At 40.2% G+C, this 16,887-nt stretch overlaps 1 protein-coding gene and 1 pseudogene across 1 annotated transcript; both read right to left on the bottom strand.

Moving 5' to 3' along the window:
* Positions 1-381: 381 nt before the first annotated feature.
* LOC108896245 (protein-cysteine N-palmitoyltransferase HHAT-like) lies at positions 382-10,656 on the bottom strand. Its single transcript, XM_051068312.1, is given in 11 exon segments — positions 382-649; positions 3,246-3,281; positions 5,351-5,501; positions 5,896-6,073; positions 6,299-6,511; positions 8,067-8,185; positions 8,188-8,260; positions 8,342-8,455; positions 8,716-8,780; positions 8,873-9,021; positions 10,430-10,656. Coding segments are annotated over 10 exon segments (1,317 nt in total). The 5' UTR covers positions 8,994-9,021; positions 10,430-10,656; the 3' UTR covers positions 382-402.
* A 2,217-nt stretch (positions 10,657-12,873) lies between these two features.
* LOC108896244 (myozenin-1-like) lies at positions 12,874-15,969 on the bottom strand (annotated as a pseudogene).
* Positions 15,970-16,887: the final 918 nt, after the last annotated feature.

The following is a 16,887-nucleotide window of genomic DNA, read 5'->3' as shown; positions in this document are numbered from 1 at the left end:
GGGAAATCAGTAAATAAATAAGCAAATTGCAGGAGAACCACAAAGAGATTTTCATCGTAAATCTGAAATACAAAGAACACCGAAGCACCTGGCACTAATGAACTGTGTGACCATAAACTAGGAGGACTACACAGCACGCCAACAGAGTTTATTACTATTTCGAGAACATGAACCTTCTCCCAAGGCTAGAGGCCAATAAAGCAAGAACAGCCTGGATGAATCTACCGGAGACAGACTTTTCACCCTCATTAATGTTGTGAGTTAGATGTGACAGAATCCAAGCAGTTTGTCTCCTGTCTTTACCTACTGTAGCATTATTATCTCTTGTCTATTAGATTATATGACCCCTTTATTTCTGGTTACAGGAAAGATTTCGTCATGTCCACGCATCTTAACTGAACATCAAATCAATGGGAAAACCAGGGAATGCTTGGATTTCCAACTTACAACAATGGAGTGAATAAAGGATGACGCAAAGAGAGACTTCAGCCCGTTTTCCACCAGAACTCCAGCCCAGTTCATTAGGGCCCAGTACTGTAAGTAGTCATGGCCACCGTGCCAGTGGCAGACGAATCCAAACGCAAGGCCAGTGGATAATATTTTGTAAAGAGGGCCGTGTCGTGAGCCTCCCAACGGCACGTAGACATACCTGAAACATGAACACATAACATGAAAAAATAAGAACTTTAATGCGATTAGAAAAAATGTAATGTTTTAATGTTTTCAAGGAGATTATAACCTGTCCAAGTCAGTAAAAAAGCAGTAAACTAAAGGTGGTAATAACAGACGGACAGACAGATAATTTAATGATTTAATTATTTTTCCTTAGTAGGACAGGAATATACTGCTGTCAGAGAATAGTGCAGCTGTAAAACAAAAGAGGACTGAAAATGGCACCACAATGCACAAATGATTGCAAAGAACAACCTGTCACAGAAATGATTTTGTCATGTTCATTGATTTTTAATCAAATAAATGTTGCTCTGACGCCCAGTGCAAAAATAGAGGCACTCCAGGGAACATCAGTCCTGTAAAGTTGTTAATAATGCTGCAGCTGGGTTATTGATTCCAAAGTGGTTCCTATGACTGGAACATTTAACCCACTTTCTTGTTTTGGTTGGCTAAGGCCGGATGTCAACGAAATTGCTTATAAATTGAGGACAGGGAGTTAAATGAAATTGCAAAATTTATTTATTTTTAATTTATCAAACAACTAATGTCTACAACGTAACACATGTAATTTTACAGAGGTTTTAGTGAGACATACAGCTGTGTACTCATGCAGTAGCCCACTTGATGTGAAGAATATCCCTCTCATCTGTAAAAAAAATGTGTCACATCATGAAGAAAAATGGTCTCAGATACTCTGAGAACCTCATCTGTCCAGAGAGGTACCGAGATTCTCAACATGCTACATCAGTCCAACACTTAGAAACAAACAACATGTTCTATCTAGTGTTGCTGAGCTAGGAACTAATTATCTCAGCCACCCTGTGGCTAATCAATGTTCCTGAAAGATGAGCCAGCATTTTCTGAGCCTTAAATAGAGTGGCCAGCTTGGCCATATTGGAGGATGAAAGTAGGTGCAAAAACAGATGGAGAGGTACCAGTGTTAGAGCCAGAGCAAACTGAATACCTAAACATACTCAGCATCCGTCCATCTGTTTGAATTATTTAGATGTAGATGGATTTGAAACAGATGTTAATCAAAATATGGTAATTTTGAGATGTACATTAAGACCTGAATTATCAGTGTGTTATGTAATACCTGAACACTGCAAGCTGATGGAGTAAGCAACATACAGGCTTTATAGACTAACATGGAATTAACAGAGGATTAGAGTCTAGCAACTATTAGTGTTGATTCTTAAGCTCTTATAGATAGTTCACTTGATCAAAGTGCAGTCAGAACCAGACCTGAATGCCAACCTCTACCCAACCCAACCATTGCCCCCCACTTCCTTATTTACAACTAATATTTCCCAGGATTTGGGCACTCTTTCTCATATGTAGCTGCACTAACTCCATCAAACAGACAGTAAACAGCTCTTTGTGTTGGCTGATAACTGTGTATGTGTGTGAAACAGAGAACCTGAGACACACCGTGGTGTACAGGCAGGGAGAGCGTAACGGAATGGCGAAGAATGAGCCACTTAGCTGCCCAGGGAGACGGGGTGTCAGTGAGTCATGTAAAGCACATCATTTAAACACTACGCACTCATCTAGCCCTCTTCAGACAATTTCAGCAGAATTTCAGAACTGCATTAAAACCTCTTTAAAAGCACTTTTCACAAGAAGGAACGTCGGGGCATTGTGTCATGGGTATCATTTTGCATCTGCAGTAGGATAATTGCAAGTGGTGCCATTAAGCAGGAGAAAACAATTTCCAATGGACACAGATTAAATGGAAACTTGCATTTGCAATTTAAATTCTGGGATCTTACGCAAATTAATTGGGAGACAGTTAGAGACAGTCTGGTATTTCATATTTCATTCTAAACTCATCCCTAACATCTGAAAAGCTGACGTACACGTGCACCATCATACATGTCAACCAACAGAAAACAACCAGTGAACACAACACTAATTAGCAAACAATAACCAAGACAAGGGAACATTTTCACAGAATATCAGTGTAATTTCTGACAACCGTGCAAATGTAGCGTTGCCTTAATGTAGCAAACCGCGTCTACCAAATGGACCATAAACTCTCAATAGGCTGCATTCAGCCAAGTGTGCATCATTAAAAGCAGACAAACTAATAATGTGCGTTGTCCAAACTACAAGTGAGCAGGCACATAATGCTCCCATTACATATGCACATATTAAACAAGGAGGCATTTCTCCAGGGTGCAGGAGCAGTAACACAACAGAAGAACTGCTCACCAACAACACGCAACCTCATAATCATGAGAAAGCCTACATGCAAATGCAGCATCCTTGTCCATTATGATGACACATGCGGGCACACAGCTGGAGAATGGCACCTTTTTTTTTTTCTAAGGATATTCAACCGACTACCTCAATGCCTCACAGGAAATAAGCTCTTAAATAACAGACACAGTACGATTAAACACATGCTAGTTCAAATATTATAATGAATAAAAACTAGATAGATAGATAGATAGATAGATAGATAGATATTCTAATATGAGAGCTATTATTTGATTTAGATGACATTTCACATTTTTAGTATGCATTAACATCTGAATTAGTCTGTCCACTGCTCATAAAGTGCCTCTTACCTGATGAGCCATCGATACAGACCCTCATCAAAGTGCCTGAGAGTGAAAAAAAAAATATTTGAGTCACAGATTTACATAATAATATAGCACTAACACCTGAGCACTGGGTTTTATATAAACTGTGTCATCATAGGATGTATGTGTTTTTCTGTGCAAGTTCTTTGTCATTAAGAAGATTAGCCCCCCCCCCCCGTCTATATACTGGAGCTGTTCGGTCAGTGATGTCTGTCGACAGCTTTATGCATTCCATCAATGTTGTCAACATTGGCCAGCTCAGCACACACAGGCTGGATTGGAGTGCATCAGTGTCAGCACATCGGTCGAACTGGTCTACAGGCGGTGCATTTTTATTGCTAAACCAAACGCACAGACGTCCATCTCAACTTTATGTGCTCTAAATTAAGACTGCACTTCCTTATTGTTAATTACATTTAGGAACAGGAACTGATTTTGATTCTGTGACAAAGTGATACACAACACCCCCTGGTAATTTTACAGCTCAATCATACAGTTTTATTGTACATTATGAGGTTTGCATTTAATTGCACGTTTGCTCTGTTTAAACCACTCATACACTCACATGCCAGTTTATTAGGTACATCTAGCTGAAACTAATGCAGTCAACCCAGCCCTACAATAAATCCTACATTCATGAAAGTTATAATGTTCAGTTGTTGTTGAAATGTTTTTAGAGAGGTGTTAATTCAAATTTATGATGTTTGTTCTTAATATCTGATCTAAATTTTTCACTGTCCTTACTTTTTATTTTATTTATTTAAATTATTTTATTGCCTCACGCCTGCTCTTTGTGAAGCTTTATAAAGTGCCATATAAATAAACTTTATTATTATTATCATTTCTGAGGCTGCAGTTTGTGGTGCTGTTGAACTGTATTGCATCACAAAAGAGGCACTTGTGATATGTGGCCTACCCTCATTGATAGAAATGGTCTAGACAAAATAAAAGCAACACCTGTCAGTATAATACAGTACAGTTCAACAGCACCACAGCCTCCAAAATGATCATGAGTTAAATCAAAACAGTTTCTACCAAAACAGAACATTTTAACTTCATGAAGGTGGGATTTATTAGCAGTACTGTTGTATTAGACTGGCAGCTTGGTGTGAATTACAGCATATTTTACAGCATATGAAACAAAAGTCTTTTTCTTCATCCAGAAGTGGTGAGCATCCTGGAGGACCTCGAAGCTAAATGGCAAACACAAATGGCACTGTAACACAAAATGTTCACAGTTACACATTCTTGACTGCCCTGAAATTCGGGCAGAAACTTTGTTGCCTTTGGCCTTTTCTATATTTGAAGTCTTGCTGATGAAGTTGCTTCATCCCTGTGTAACAAACACTGCAATGTGTGTGTTCATTAACTTGAGCAATTGTGACCCCTTCAGCATAAACAAGGCATAGTCCTTTGCTTTGTAATGAAAGTGTTAAATGAGGTTACTAAACATAGCAATCATCATGACATTTAATTTCATAATGTCCACTTTTTGTGGAGGTGGGTGAGACAAAAATAACTCAATATGAGGTGAGTGTGTGTGTGTGTGATTAAACATAACAGTTTTTTATATATGCTGGACTGTATAATACGCTCATAAGCTGGGAACTGTCAGATCTTATTTAAAACTGACATGCAGTTGTAATTTGCATTCTATTTTTGGTGATTTAAGATGCAGACATGTTTTATGTTTAATGATTTACTTTATTGTCTTGGGAACGCTGCTACAAGCCTGTTTCTGTTTAGAGGGGGAAAAAAGGAAAAGATTTTGCCCGTGAAAACACCATTTGTACGACCAAACCATTTTAGCTCAAGCCTGAAAGAATGATATGATGTTCAGGGTGCAGGGTGACCTATTGTTCTGATTGCCGGTAATAACAGAAGATGAGACATTTCTCTGTGCCCAGTCTGAATTTGATTGCCAAAGCACAGCAAGCACTTAAAGCACTTCACATTAAATGCACCTTTTCCTCGAGGATACTGGGGTTGCTAGCTTTTCCGGTCACTGACATGTTAAGGAATGCTGGCAGCGAAACCAGTATAGACTGTATTAATTTCAGCAGTGTTAAATGGAGGTGGTATGATCTTACCTCCACATTCCTGTGAAACTGTACATGATGCTGACACAGGAAGGAAGCTTGGGGGGATCCAGTTTATCCAAAGTAGCCAGCATGGATGGAAGACCAAACAGTACCAGATACTTCACATAGAAGAATTGGACGAGGGCCAGGGCCAGACCACCTGTGAATGATTTAATGATTAAGACAAGTTTTTTTTTTTTACTTTACTACAAATACCCAAGTATCTATAGACCACAGCAGCCACTTGCATAAACTATATATACTGCCCAAAACTTAATACACCAAGTGAAAATGAATATGTCAAATACAAACAAAATCACACTGAAAAAAAACTGGATAATGAATTGAGGGCAATGAAAACATCAGTAATCAGCATATCTGATGGAGTTTTAAAACCAGCAAAATCCTGTGGGGGTAACATGTTTTTTCATTCTGCATCTTGAAAACACATACAGTGTGTGTGTGTGTGTGTAGCGGCAGGGAAACATTAAAGCTGAAACTCAATGTTATACTGTGCATGGAAGGCCAAAAATATATACAGTATAAAGACTTACCCAAGGCCCAAGGAGGAAGAATTTGTAAGTAGGTCTCATTAGACTGGATGGAGTGCATGTACATTACATGGATCATGTACTCTGCAATGCACCACCACAGTAGGATCCGTCCAGATCTGAGCACCAAGTAACTAAGAGCAGATCCGTCCCTGTCACTCTCCTCGACAGGCCTCCGCATCTGCAAGTGGAAGGAAGAAAAACCAGGATTGTAATAAAAGAGCAAACGCATACTGTATGAATATGTAGGAACTAGTTACTGTTAACTTCAAGTTACTGTCTGCTGGTAAATAGCCCACCACTGATGTGTTATCTGCTATGTTTTTAAAAAGCTGACCTGAGATACACCCGTACTTAGGAGCAGTAATCAGATTACCTCAGTAGTTGCCTTTGATGGCTCTCTTACCTGCTCAATGTAGTCTTTGTATGTGATAATGGGTCCATTGTAGAAAAAGGGATGATAAAAGGTGTACGAAAACAACCAACAGAGCGGCACAACTCCACCACGGTCTGGAGGGCACCAGCAGTGCTCCAGGCTGAAGCTGATAAAGCGCAGACCGCAGACAGCAACACTGAAGAGCAGCAGATAGTACTCCTCCTCTGTCTCATACCAGCTTCTCTGAAATGCAGTGGGAAGGCCAATTATTTTTAACACATTTCAGGGGAATCCTTATATAAATAGTGACAGTTTGACACTAAATTTAGATATGTTTTTAAAATCACACTTTACCTAGTAAGCAGATTATAGAATATTTTGGACATAAGACTGCTTAAGATACTAACAAAAATATGCTTAAGACAACATTTAATGAGGTCTGCTTAACAGCATTGGGAATGTAATCGCTTTCAGAGTTGTGCTTGAACACATCAGTCAATTGTATGCAATTGCACTTGTGAAGGGGGGCTGAGAAGGGGAGGGAAATTTTTTAGAAGCATGCACAAGTCTGTCAGGTCTGTTTCACTTTCTGAATTCAAATTTCTAACAACTGTGACTGGAGCATAGTTTCCATGCTCTAACCATGCTTTATATGTCAAATACTGTGCAGTTAAAGGGTGTTTTTAGTGGATAGATTTGACTATGCTAAAAGTAGTGAAATACTAAGAGCCAGTTTCCATAATGACTAACCCTGAAATCATATTATTCATATTATTTACATCATTTAAATATCTTTTTGGTCTTTAATTCATTGCGTTCATTGTGGTGTATTGAATAAAAGGCAATTTAGTTAAATCTCACCATTCTGTGGTTATTCTTTCATTGTCGCTTTGAGAATGAGGACTACTAGCATGTCTCCCACTGCCTCTCCCATTTCCACATTCTCGTAAGAAGATACTGAGCTCTTCCCAAACCTCAGGAAATACTAGAAATAACCTGCTTGATGTGTATGTTTTCAATAAATTCACTCAGCTTTTACAGATATAGAATTATGGAGCTGAGCAGGCTTTAACATTCCTTTAGTATCTTGCGCCCTCTTGTGTTTGTTGCAGATATTACATTTTGTGATAATCAAAAGGTAAAATCTGATTTAACTGCAATTCTAAAAATTCACTTTCAGTACCACAACATTAAAGAAACTGTAAATTTGTACGATGCCATTAAAGACACAGACACTTCCTCTGAATGGTACAAGTAGTGGCTGCAGTCAATTAGCTCGATTAGCTTGTTAAGGAACAGCCAATCTGGTGAGGAGAACAATCACCTGTGCAGTACCCTTAGTACACAGTTTTCTGTTCTGCCTGGAGATTGAGACAAGGACTTGCCTTTCACAACTTTTGGAGTTTTGTGGGAGATTAATGGACTTTTTACATGTGTATATTGTGTGTGCAGCTACAGGTAAGTCTAGTTTCTTTATAGTTTAAAGTTAAGTGTTGTTTTAGGGCTGACTGAGTGTGTGAGAGATGCAGATCTTCAACAAATGAGATTGGTGGCTTTGTAAGGAAGTGTTTGCGTTTGGTTTAACAATTTTATCAGAGTAGAAATATAAGAGTTGTTAGAGCAATTTGTGGAGTTTTACTGCTGATGCAGTGAAAGCGATTTGTTTTTTTGCATGATTTCTGTTTTAGAGCCACATTCACATACTGAATGCACACCTACAGATGCTGAAGAAAAACTAGCTATCCTAGCCAAGATTTTATAGCCAGCTCTAGTGTAATCCAGTTGATAAACCACCCACCTGGATCTCTTGAAGTGGCTGGATGTGAAGTGTGGAGAGCAGCAGCAGGTTACATGCCCATGATAAAGTGGTTTTTCTCAGCTGGGCCACTGAAAAGGACAGGCCCAGATGTACCAGCACACACTCACACCTTTAACCCCCAACACGCTGCTGGCTGCTAAGAGGCCATAGATCGTGAGTACTGGCACCCTGAGCTGTTGGAGAAACATGAAACGAGTTGGATTGAAATATAGCTCTAGAATCCCTTTAAGAGCACTGTAGCAGCTGCTTCCTACCTTGGGATAAAAGATGCTGGTCAGTCTCGATATGATGCCATGACCAGTCAGGGTCCACAGCAAAGACTTCTTAGCCCATTCAGTCCAGAAACTCCACTCAAAGTCTGATGGGTCCTAACAAAAACGATTAAGTTTAAAACACATCTGAGACCTGGGGAAAAGAGGAGCTTAATGGTGTGTTAAGGCCCTAATTTTTATGTATCAACCAAATAGATAAAGGCATTAAAAACTGAAATTGAAACTTAACTGAAATTAGCTTTTTTCTGTGACACAAAATAGTTTAAATTAGGGGCACTATGGACTTAAAACAAACTTGACAACATAATGTTTGTTCAGACTAGGCTTTTAATCAGCAATTTAAATATTCTACTTACCCTTTTATAACCCTCAAGAAGACCCTTTTCCAACTGGAATTCTCTCTCTAATCCTGCTTCATGCTCTGACATACAAAACAGGAATTAACTTCATTATTCTTTAATGTCTCTTCTCAGTTCACCAAACCAACATTTGATATCTGTCCATCAAGCTTACGTTTTGAGAACCTGTGCAATTGGTAGAAAGAATAGAGATGTGAGCCAAAGGACAGCACCCAATACGCAAGGATCTCTGTCCATGGCAGGGGTGTCAACTGGGTCTTTGATTTAGATGTCATCAGGTAAAATCACTTTGCTATAAAGCACCTAAAACAGAGGGATTGAGACACACACACACACACACACACACACTTAAATCAGGTAATCAAATTCACAAGCAATAATTGGCACTAACACAGTGCCAAGTTGCTTAAAATCTGATTATGTAGGCCTATTACATGAATGTGAAACTGAAATTACTTATTTAGCTCTAGTTTTCAAACTGTCACAGACATAGACACAACAAATTGTACACGGATTTCTTTGATGGTGCTGTAGCATCATACTGTTTGATTCTTTTTCACATTTATTCTGGATTCAAAATTCACTTTCACGTGTCATAACCCGTTAAATGGTGCACTGCTGTTGACAAAAGTAGCGACTCGCAAAAGAAACTAGTTGTCATGTATTATTATGTAGTCTTTTACGATGTATTGTGTATTATTTCCACTGTACTACCTGGAGTAGCTAAAATTTCTTGAGTACATATCTAACCGTTATCAAACAGCAATCACTGCCGTTGCTAAGTAACACTGCGCCCAGACGTTGCGGACTATGACATAGCCCGACAATGGTGTTGCCAGGTTTGGTAGTTTTCCGCCCAGTGGGGCTACTTTTTCTTGAATCGGTCGGATAAAAATGGACCTGGAGGGGTTGTTATTATTCTGGCTGCTTGTTATATCATCGAAGTGGTTTACGTTTATATTCCAGGGGTTTAATCTGCATGGTGAGGTAATAATTAGCTACAGTGTGAGTTGAACAGGTCAACAGTTGAAGCTGCAGCAGTCGACTTCTTCAAGAACCTCAAGCGCCAGACTGCAGTACTTTCTGTCAAAAAGCGAAGTCTTAGCTCAGTTAAATCCCAACAGACCTAATACACTTGTTGTTGGATTCAATACGATTTACTCTTTCGGGTATATCATTATTCTGAAGTTCATCGCAAATTTACGTTTATTACGTTACGTTCTAAGAAATCATAGAAAAAAGGCGCTCCCCATTGCTCTGGAACTTGCCTGACACTCACTACAATTTTAAGTTTTCTTCAGTATCAAAGTGTTTCAGTGATAGCTGTCAGTTCACCCAATGGTGCACAATATACATAAACTGCTAATGACGAATTCGGCGTGCTTAATTTTCCAAAATCTTGACAAATCTAGGTTTAAAATGGGGCGATTGTATTCGAATCGAATAACTTTTTACCAGTCAAATCTGGCAACAATGCCCGCAAACGGGTAAAAAGTAAAGACCAAAGCAGGTAACGATACTTGGCATCATCTTGGCATTTGAGATCATAACGAGATCACTAAATGCAAGTCGGTGTATTTGTACACGTTTCCGTGCTCGATTGGCCATTTGTTTTTATTCCCACATTGATGGGTTACCTGAAAACACGAGCTACGTTAGTAAGCTAACGTTAGCTAAGCGAGCTAATAATTTAAATAAGTTGCTGTGTTACCTAATAATACTGTGCTGGTGGTCATTGCGTCGCTGTAAATTGTAGACTGCACTGTCTGACGGTGCTTGGACCGTAGCAGCATGACGCTAGTAAACTCCGGTATCCATCATTCAAAGGTACTGAATTCTCCTTCTTTTTCCTTGTTTCACTTTGGCAAATGCCCTTTTAGAGCTCGATCGCCCCCACCTGTGTCGGAGTGGCCCGTTAGCTTATGCCAGGAAAACCGACTGGATGAACCGTGTGAAGTGTAAGTTCTGTAATTGAGTACTTTCAGTTTGTGCTTCTTTGTTATTGTTATGCTACATTTATTTGAAAATTGTAGTTACTTTTAAGATGCATTTCTTGACTGTACTTTTGTCATCTCTGCCTCTATTGTCCAGCAACAAGAGTACAACCTGTTTACTATATTTATTGTTATTATTCCAGTAAGATCCTGTCTCAACCTGGAAGAGAGAGACTTTCCTCCACTCCAGAGAGAGACAGTTAAACAGACAAAAAGAGAGGGACAAGAAAACAAGAGGATTCAGCCTCATAAGATGACTGCGACTGATGGACTGAAAAATAAAACACAGACAGTTGTGCCTCTGGAAGAGGCCATGTCCATTCAGCAGTCTGCGCAAAAAAAAACAACGCACAGGCTGCATTAACAACCACCGTCCAGCCTGACATGACTCTAAAAACAGAGCCTGTGATAAGAATCCTTAAACGGCCTGAAGGGAATACCAAAGTCCCAGTCACAGAGACCCAGAGAGCAGAGCCTGTGATAAGTATACTCAAACAGCCTGAAACAACTACTGAAATCCAACCTGCAGAAACTCCCACAGCAGAGCCTGCAATGACTAAGATAGCATGGCTCAAGGACAACAAAAACTTACATTACCGTGGCAAGTCGAGCGATTAACACAACTCAGACATGTAGTGAAAGAAGCCAGTCAGGAGACTGGGGGGGGGATTATTGCTGAACTATACACAAAGAGAAAAAAGAAAAGGATGCAGTCTGAAATATAAAATGGAAACAAACAGAAAGAAGGTGCTTGAAGGAAACCTGGCCAGGCAGGAGGAGGAGACCTCTATGATTAAACAGACACTGGCCCAGGTCAAAAATGACCTGGAAAATTCCAGATGCCAGTGGGAGAGTGAGAGGTCCCATCTCCTCGCAGACCAAATCCAGGAAACATCTGCCCTCAAAGCTACATCTCTCCAGGAGCTGGACAAGACGACATCAGAGTGGGAGGAGGAAAGGTCCCGCCTGGTGGAGGAGCAAATGAAAGAAACCTACACCCTAAAAGCAGAACTTCTCCAGGACCTGGAGAAGAGGTCAGAGTAGGAGAAGGAAAGGTCTCACCTCCTGGAGGAGCAAATCAAGGCATCCTCCAGCTTCACAGCAACTCTGGCAAAAGCACAAGAAGACCTGGACAGAGAATGACTCCAGTGGAGCCATGAAAAGTCTGGCCTCCTGGATTCTCTGAGTGTTTTCCAGCAGGCTCTGAGAGACAAACGAGAGAGAGAACTCTACAGATGGACTGATGAGTAGTGGGGGGAATATGATGGAAGAGGTGCAAAGACATTCTCAAAGAAAATCTCTCAGGAAAAGATTCCTCCAGTTTTTCAGAAGACAGTAATATCACCCCTTTCCCATCACTAATTTCCTCCTGCTCTCTTCATCCCACACCTCCACCCCCACGCCCCCTTGACCCAACCGGTCAAGGCAGATGGCTGCCCACCCAGAGCCCTGGTGCTAGTAAGTGGATTTTCTTTACCTGTGGACAGAGCCAGATTAGCTTTTTCCAGTCTTTATAATAAGATAAGCAAACTTCCTGGTTCCAGTGCCACACTGAATAAACACACACTGTGGGAGACTGTCATCAATATTATCATCTAACTCTTGACAAGACAGTGAATAAGCAAATAACCGCTCAACATCACTTTGATAATCTTACAGCCACATAAGGCCTTAGTGTGATGGCATTATAAACAAAGCATTATAAAGTGTTTTCAGTGATTGAAGCTCTTTCTGTGGCTCTGTGGTTCTGATTCTGTGGTTGTACTGAATGGAAAGATATTGGCCATGTATGCCATTTGTGGACACTGTGACCCAGAGTATTTTGGTAGTGCTGAAGAGAGTTGAAAGACACTTAATGCTACCTACATAAGTTAAAGAATCCTGGCCTGACACAAAAATGTTTCACATTCAAACTGAGTGATAAAATTAAACTCAGGGCTGTCTTTGTTTGGGCAAAGTTTTAGCAAGACACTTTTTACTTCTGTCATATACTTAAGTCATGAGTCTTTTACGCAACCTAGAAACACTTTTCCCATTTATAAGTTCTTCTGTCATGTCCTGAACAGATAGCTGAAATTTGTACATGCAAGTATGGGGAAAGTTGGGGAAACAAACAAACATGGGAAATTTAATTGGTAAGGATTTCCACACACACACACAGTGATTTTCCCCTGACATTTTAATCACTCTGCTGGAGGATTGTTACAGTTTTACATGGTTTATTGAGGAAACTGTCGGTTAATGCATCAGCAACTGACTCTATACATGCATCCTGAATTAGGTTTGTAGCATTTTCATAGCTCAACAAAAGAATCTTAACAACAAAAAAGGCACTGGGAAATAACAAACATGGTAACAAGTTAACATTAAGACAGCATGCAAACAGTAACACAGCATAAATCTATCCCTCATACATGATCCATTCTTTCCTCACTGACAACATCTGCAACTTCTCACCCTGAACATTAACTTTTCTGACAAATTAAAGGAGTGTCTAGACTCCACTTATGAACTTAACAAATAAACATTTGATATTTCATCTCCCCGTAACATCTAAGCCTATTTCTTTGCCTTACAACGAAATACAGAGCATAAGAACATGACCACATTTCATGTACGCTTTTCCGTTATCCACACTGAGAGATTCAAATTCATCAGTATAACATTTAATTGTAAGCTCATCTAGAGAGTGTGTGTGTGTGTGTGCATGCTAAAATGTATGCATGCATTCATGCTTGCCTGTGTGTATGTGCACAGAGAGTGTAATCACAGTATGAATATTGTTTTTTCACAGCTCGTCGGTCTCTCCATCGAAGGGCACGGCATCGTTCTCCATATGAATGCTGCTTGGCTCGCTGCTGCCCACCCAGCCAATAGGAGTGCGGTTGAAGGAAGGCCGGCAGCCGATGTCATGTTGGTATACCACTGCAGGTTCAGGCTCCTGTTTGGTCGCCTCAGTGTCTGGCAGCTGGAATTTCAGGAACTGGTTGGCCTTCTCAAAGCCGCCAAAGGGCATGGCAGACCTGGCAAGGTGAGGTGAGAAGATCATTAAAGCCTCCTAGTTGTCACAGAGCGCCTACAATGTCAGGTCTTGAGGGAAGTACCTGTTGAAGCATCTGTACTTGGGCAGTTCCTTTCGCTCAATGGGACCAGGCATTGCTGTTTTCAGGGTTGCTAACAGACCCTCATCACCCTTCATGGCCTTTTCCCATGGTGACACATACGTCTTCACAACAAGCTGCTTCTTAGATGCACCCCCACCTCCTGTGAAGGAAAAATCCACGGCTAGGGCTTATGACATGATGTTTATGGATCTTTAATGTAGATAAAAATGTGTAACATTTTTGGAAACATGCTTGTTCAATTTATTTCTTTCTTTATTTTTGCTGAGATTTAGATGAGAATATTATTATCACTCTCATATTGGTACAAATATGTAGTTAGAGGCAGCATGGGAAAACACTTAGCCTGGCTCTATCCAAAAGTTGAAAACAAATCTGCCTACCAGCACCTTTTAAAGTTAACAACAATTATATCTCTGACACATTGTAGCCAAACTATTTCTTAACCATGCACAGCTGCTTCCTGGTATCTCTGCTGGGTGCCCGACAACATCATGATGATGACAGAATTGTTTTTGCACTTTGGATTTTGTATGGATTAAACAGACAAGATATACTGTTTCAGTTTGGTAAATTTTCAGAGGCACTGGTGGGTCGATTTTGTTACATTCAGCCAGAGCTGGGCCAGCTGTTTCTCTTCTTTCCAGTCTTTAAGCTAAGCTAAGATAAGCCAAATGGCCTCTGGTGGGAGCTTCATATTTACTCTACAGACTTAAGTTATCTCTCTATTGTTTGGATCTGTTAAGCAAAACCAAATGCATCACAGAAGATATGTGCTCTCTTGTGAATGTGTATTTAAATCCTTTCTGCAGCAACAGACACTGGAAAATAAAACAGAAATTACCAAAAATAAAAAGTGATACCAACCTTTTAGTGGAGACCACTCACTGGATCCTTCTCCTTTTCCACCTGTCCCATGTTCTCCACAGCCAGTCCTCCGCACCCCTGCACCTCTGCACCTCCTGCTCCTCTGGCTCCTGCACTTTGCTTCCAGGCTTTGGAGGAGGCACAGGGGCTCCTCCTCCAGTGTTTAACCCTACAAAATTCAGCTGTCCGGCCTGCTTGCTTACATAATGCCCACCAACGTTTATCATCTGACCTCCCATTTGACCTCCCAGAGAGGGAACAAACTTCTGGAGGTAGTCCTGAAAGAAATGTGACCACAATAACCACATATGCCACACAGCACATTCATTTGTATCTACTGATTAACTTTGCTTCATCTTTATGTTGCACACAAACATTACCGAGCATTCTTACATATCTCCAAATTTCAAGGTTATTTCAAGGTTTATCTTTTTTCTGTGACTTTCCTCTGAAATTACGGAAAAGTGACCAGATTTTTTTTTTTTTCTCCACAAACTAGGCTCTCACCATCGACTCACTGCTGAAGACGTCGGGGTTGTTCTCATAGATGAACTTCTCCACTCTCTGCTGCCTCATCTTGAACATCTTGGAGCCGCGGTTCTTCATTAGGGAAAGCTCCTCCAGCATGATGTCTTTTGGAGTTCTGATCTTTGTTCCCAGGTCAAACTCAGATGCCTCTGGCTCCGACTCGTACTCTAGGTAAGGATCACCCGAACAAATGGGTGTAACATTTGAAAATGTGCGAGCAAAATGTTACTCAGAAGTAAAGAGGGTTTAAATCTTTTCATATTTAATCGGCAATTGTTTGTCCTTGTGGCAGGATTAAGTTTCCCTGTAGTAACATGCCAATGTGAAAAACTAGGGGAAAAAAATCATAAAAAAACTTAACTGATGATGATGGGCTGTTAAGATATTGACATAACTGTAATCATAACATGCATTTATTTGCATGTGTTTCCTCTGAAATAACAGAAATAATATGACCAAAGTTTAGCTGTTCAGTAACCACAGTTTACACACTCATTACATGTAGCATGTAGCATGTACCATGATACAGTAACTATTACCTATCATCCATCTATTTATGTATACTGTGTTTATATGAAAGAGCTGCACTGAGCAAGGTATCCTGACCATATGGAATTTTGGTTTCATGTTCGTGTCATTTCATGTCAGCCTTACCATCCTGAGTGATATGTGATAGGTCAGTTATGATCTTGGAGAGCTTTTTCCGCTTGTTTTGGGGGGCAGGTGCTTTCAGAGGCATGACTGGAAGGCCAGGAGAGAATATGGTGTTAGCAGTAATAATATTAGGGTTACAAACATACAGAGAAAATAACTTATTTGACACATGTACTTTTTGAACATATTCAGAAAGGATAGAATCAATGAAAGTCAACCTCTTTCTCTCAATAGACAAAACAAAAACGTCAATGCTAAAGTATCAAATGTTCAATACAGAATAAAACTAAAGCAAGAAAGGGAATTTAAAAAAAATAGAAAAAAAAAGTAAATGGTGTTTTTAGTGGAGCAACTTGAGGAAGTTCTGCTTGAGTCATATGTCACATAACATTGTGCCTATTCAAAGAAATTAATTGATAGTAATATGACTCTAAATCCACACAGCCACAGCCTCTGATTAAGGTTCAGCTGCACTTCAGGGGGAGTGTTTTTGTTTCTTCACCGTCAACACATACAGCCATCAGCAACCCCTGAAAAGTGAGTCCATGGGACCTGAATGTAACAGACAGACGGACAACATGGCCCCTGCTCATTTTTCAGGTTCAAGGGGGATGTCAGTGACCTCAGATTCCCCACATTCCCCAGTGAACACATGTCTGTGCCAACGGAAACGTATAGCTTAATGCGTGTTTCAGTTGTGTTTGGGGTCATGAGATCTGTACACAGACTGACTCGACATAAACAGGAGCATGCTTTTGCATAGGCAGAAATTAGTGATCGATGCACCTTGGTGCTATTCTGCTGCAGTAAAAGTGATGGTCTCAGGATCATAAAATAGCAACGGGATTTATTCATATCATCTGATCATATTCCCCAATCTGCAGCCTGCATGGGAACATGTTGGCGGGGAAAGTGGGAGTAATACTTTCCTCTGTCTCATCTGTCGAGATATGAATCACTGTTGACCCCATATTAGCATTAATAATGAAATTCTCATAACCTCC

Source organism: Lates calcarifer, unplaced genomic scaffold (assembly GCF_001640805.2).
Source record: "Lates calcarifer isolate ASB-BC8 unplaced genomic scaffold, TLL_Latcal_v3 _unitig_4092_quiver_2974, whole genome shotgun sequence".
Lineage (NCBI taxonomy): Eukaryota > Metazoa > Chordata > Actinopteri > Centropomidae > Lates > Lates calcarifer.
This window is presented reverse-complemented; position numbering and strand designations above follow the sequence as displayed.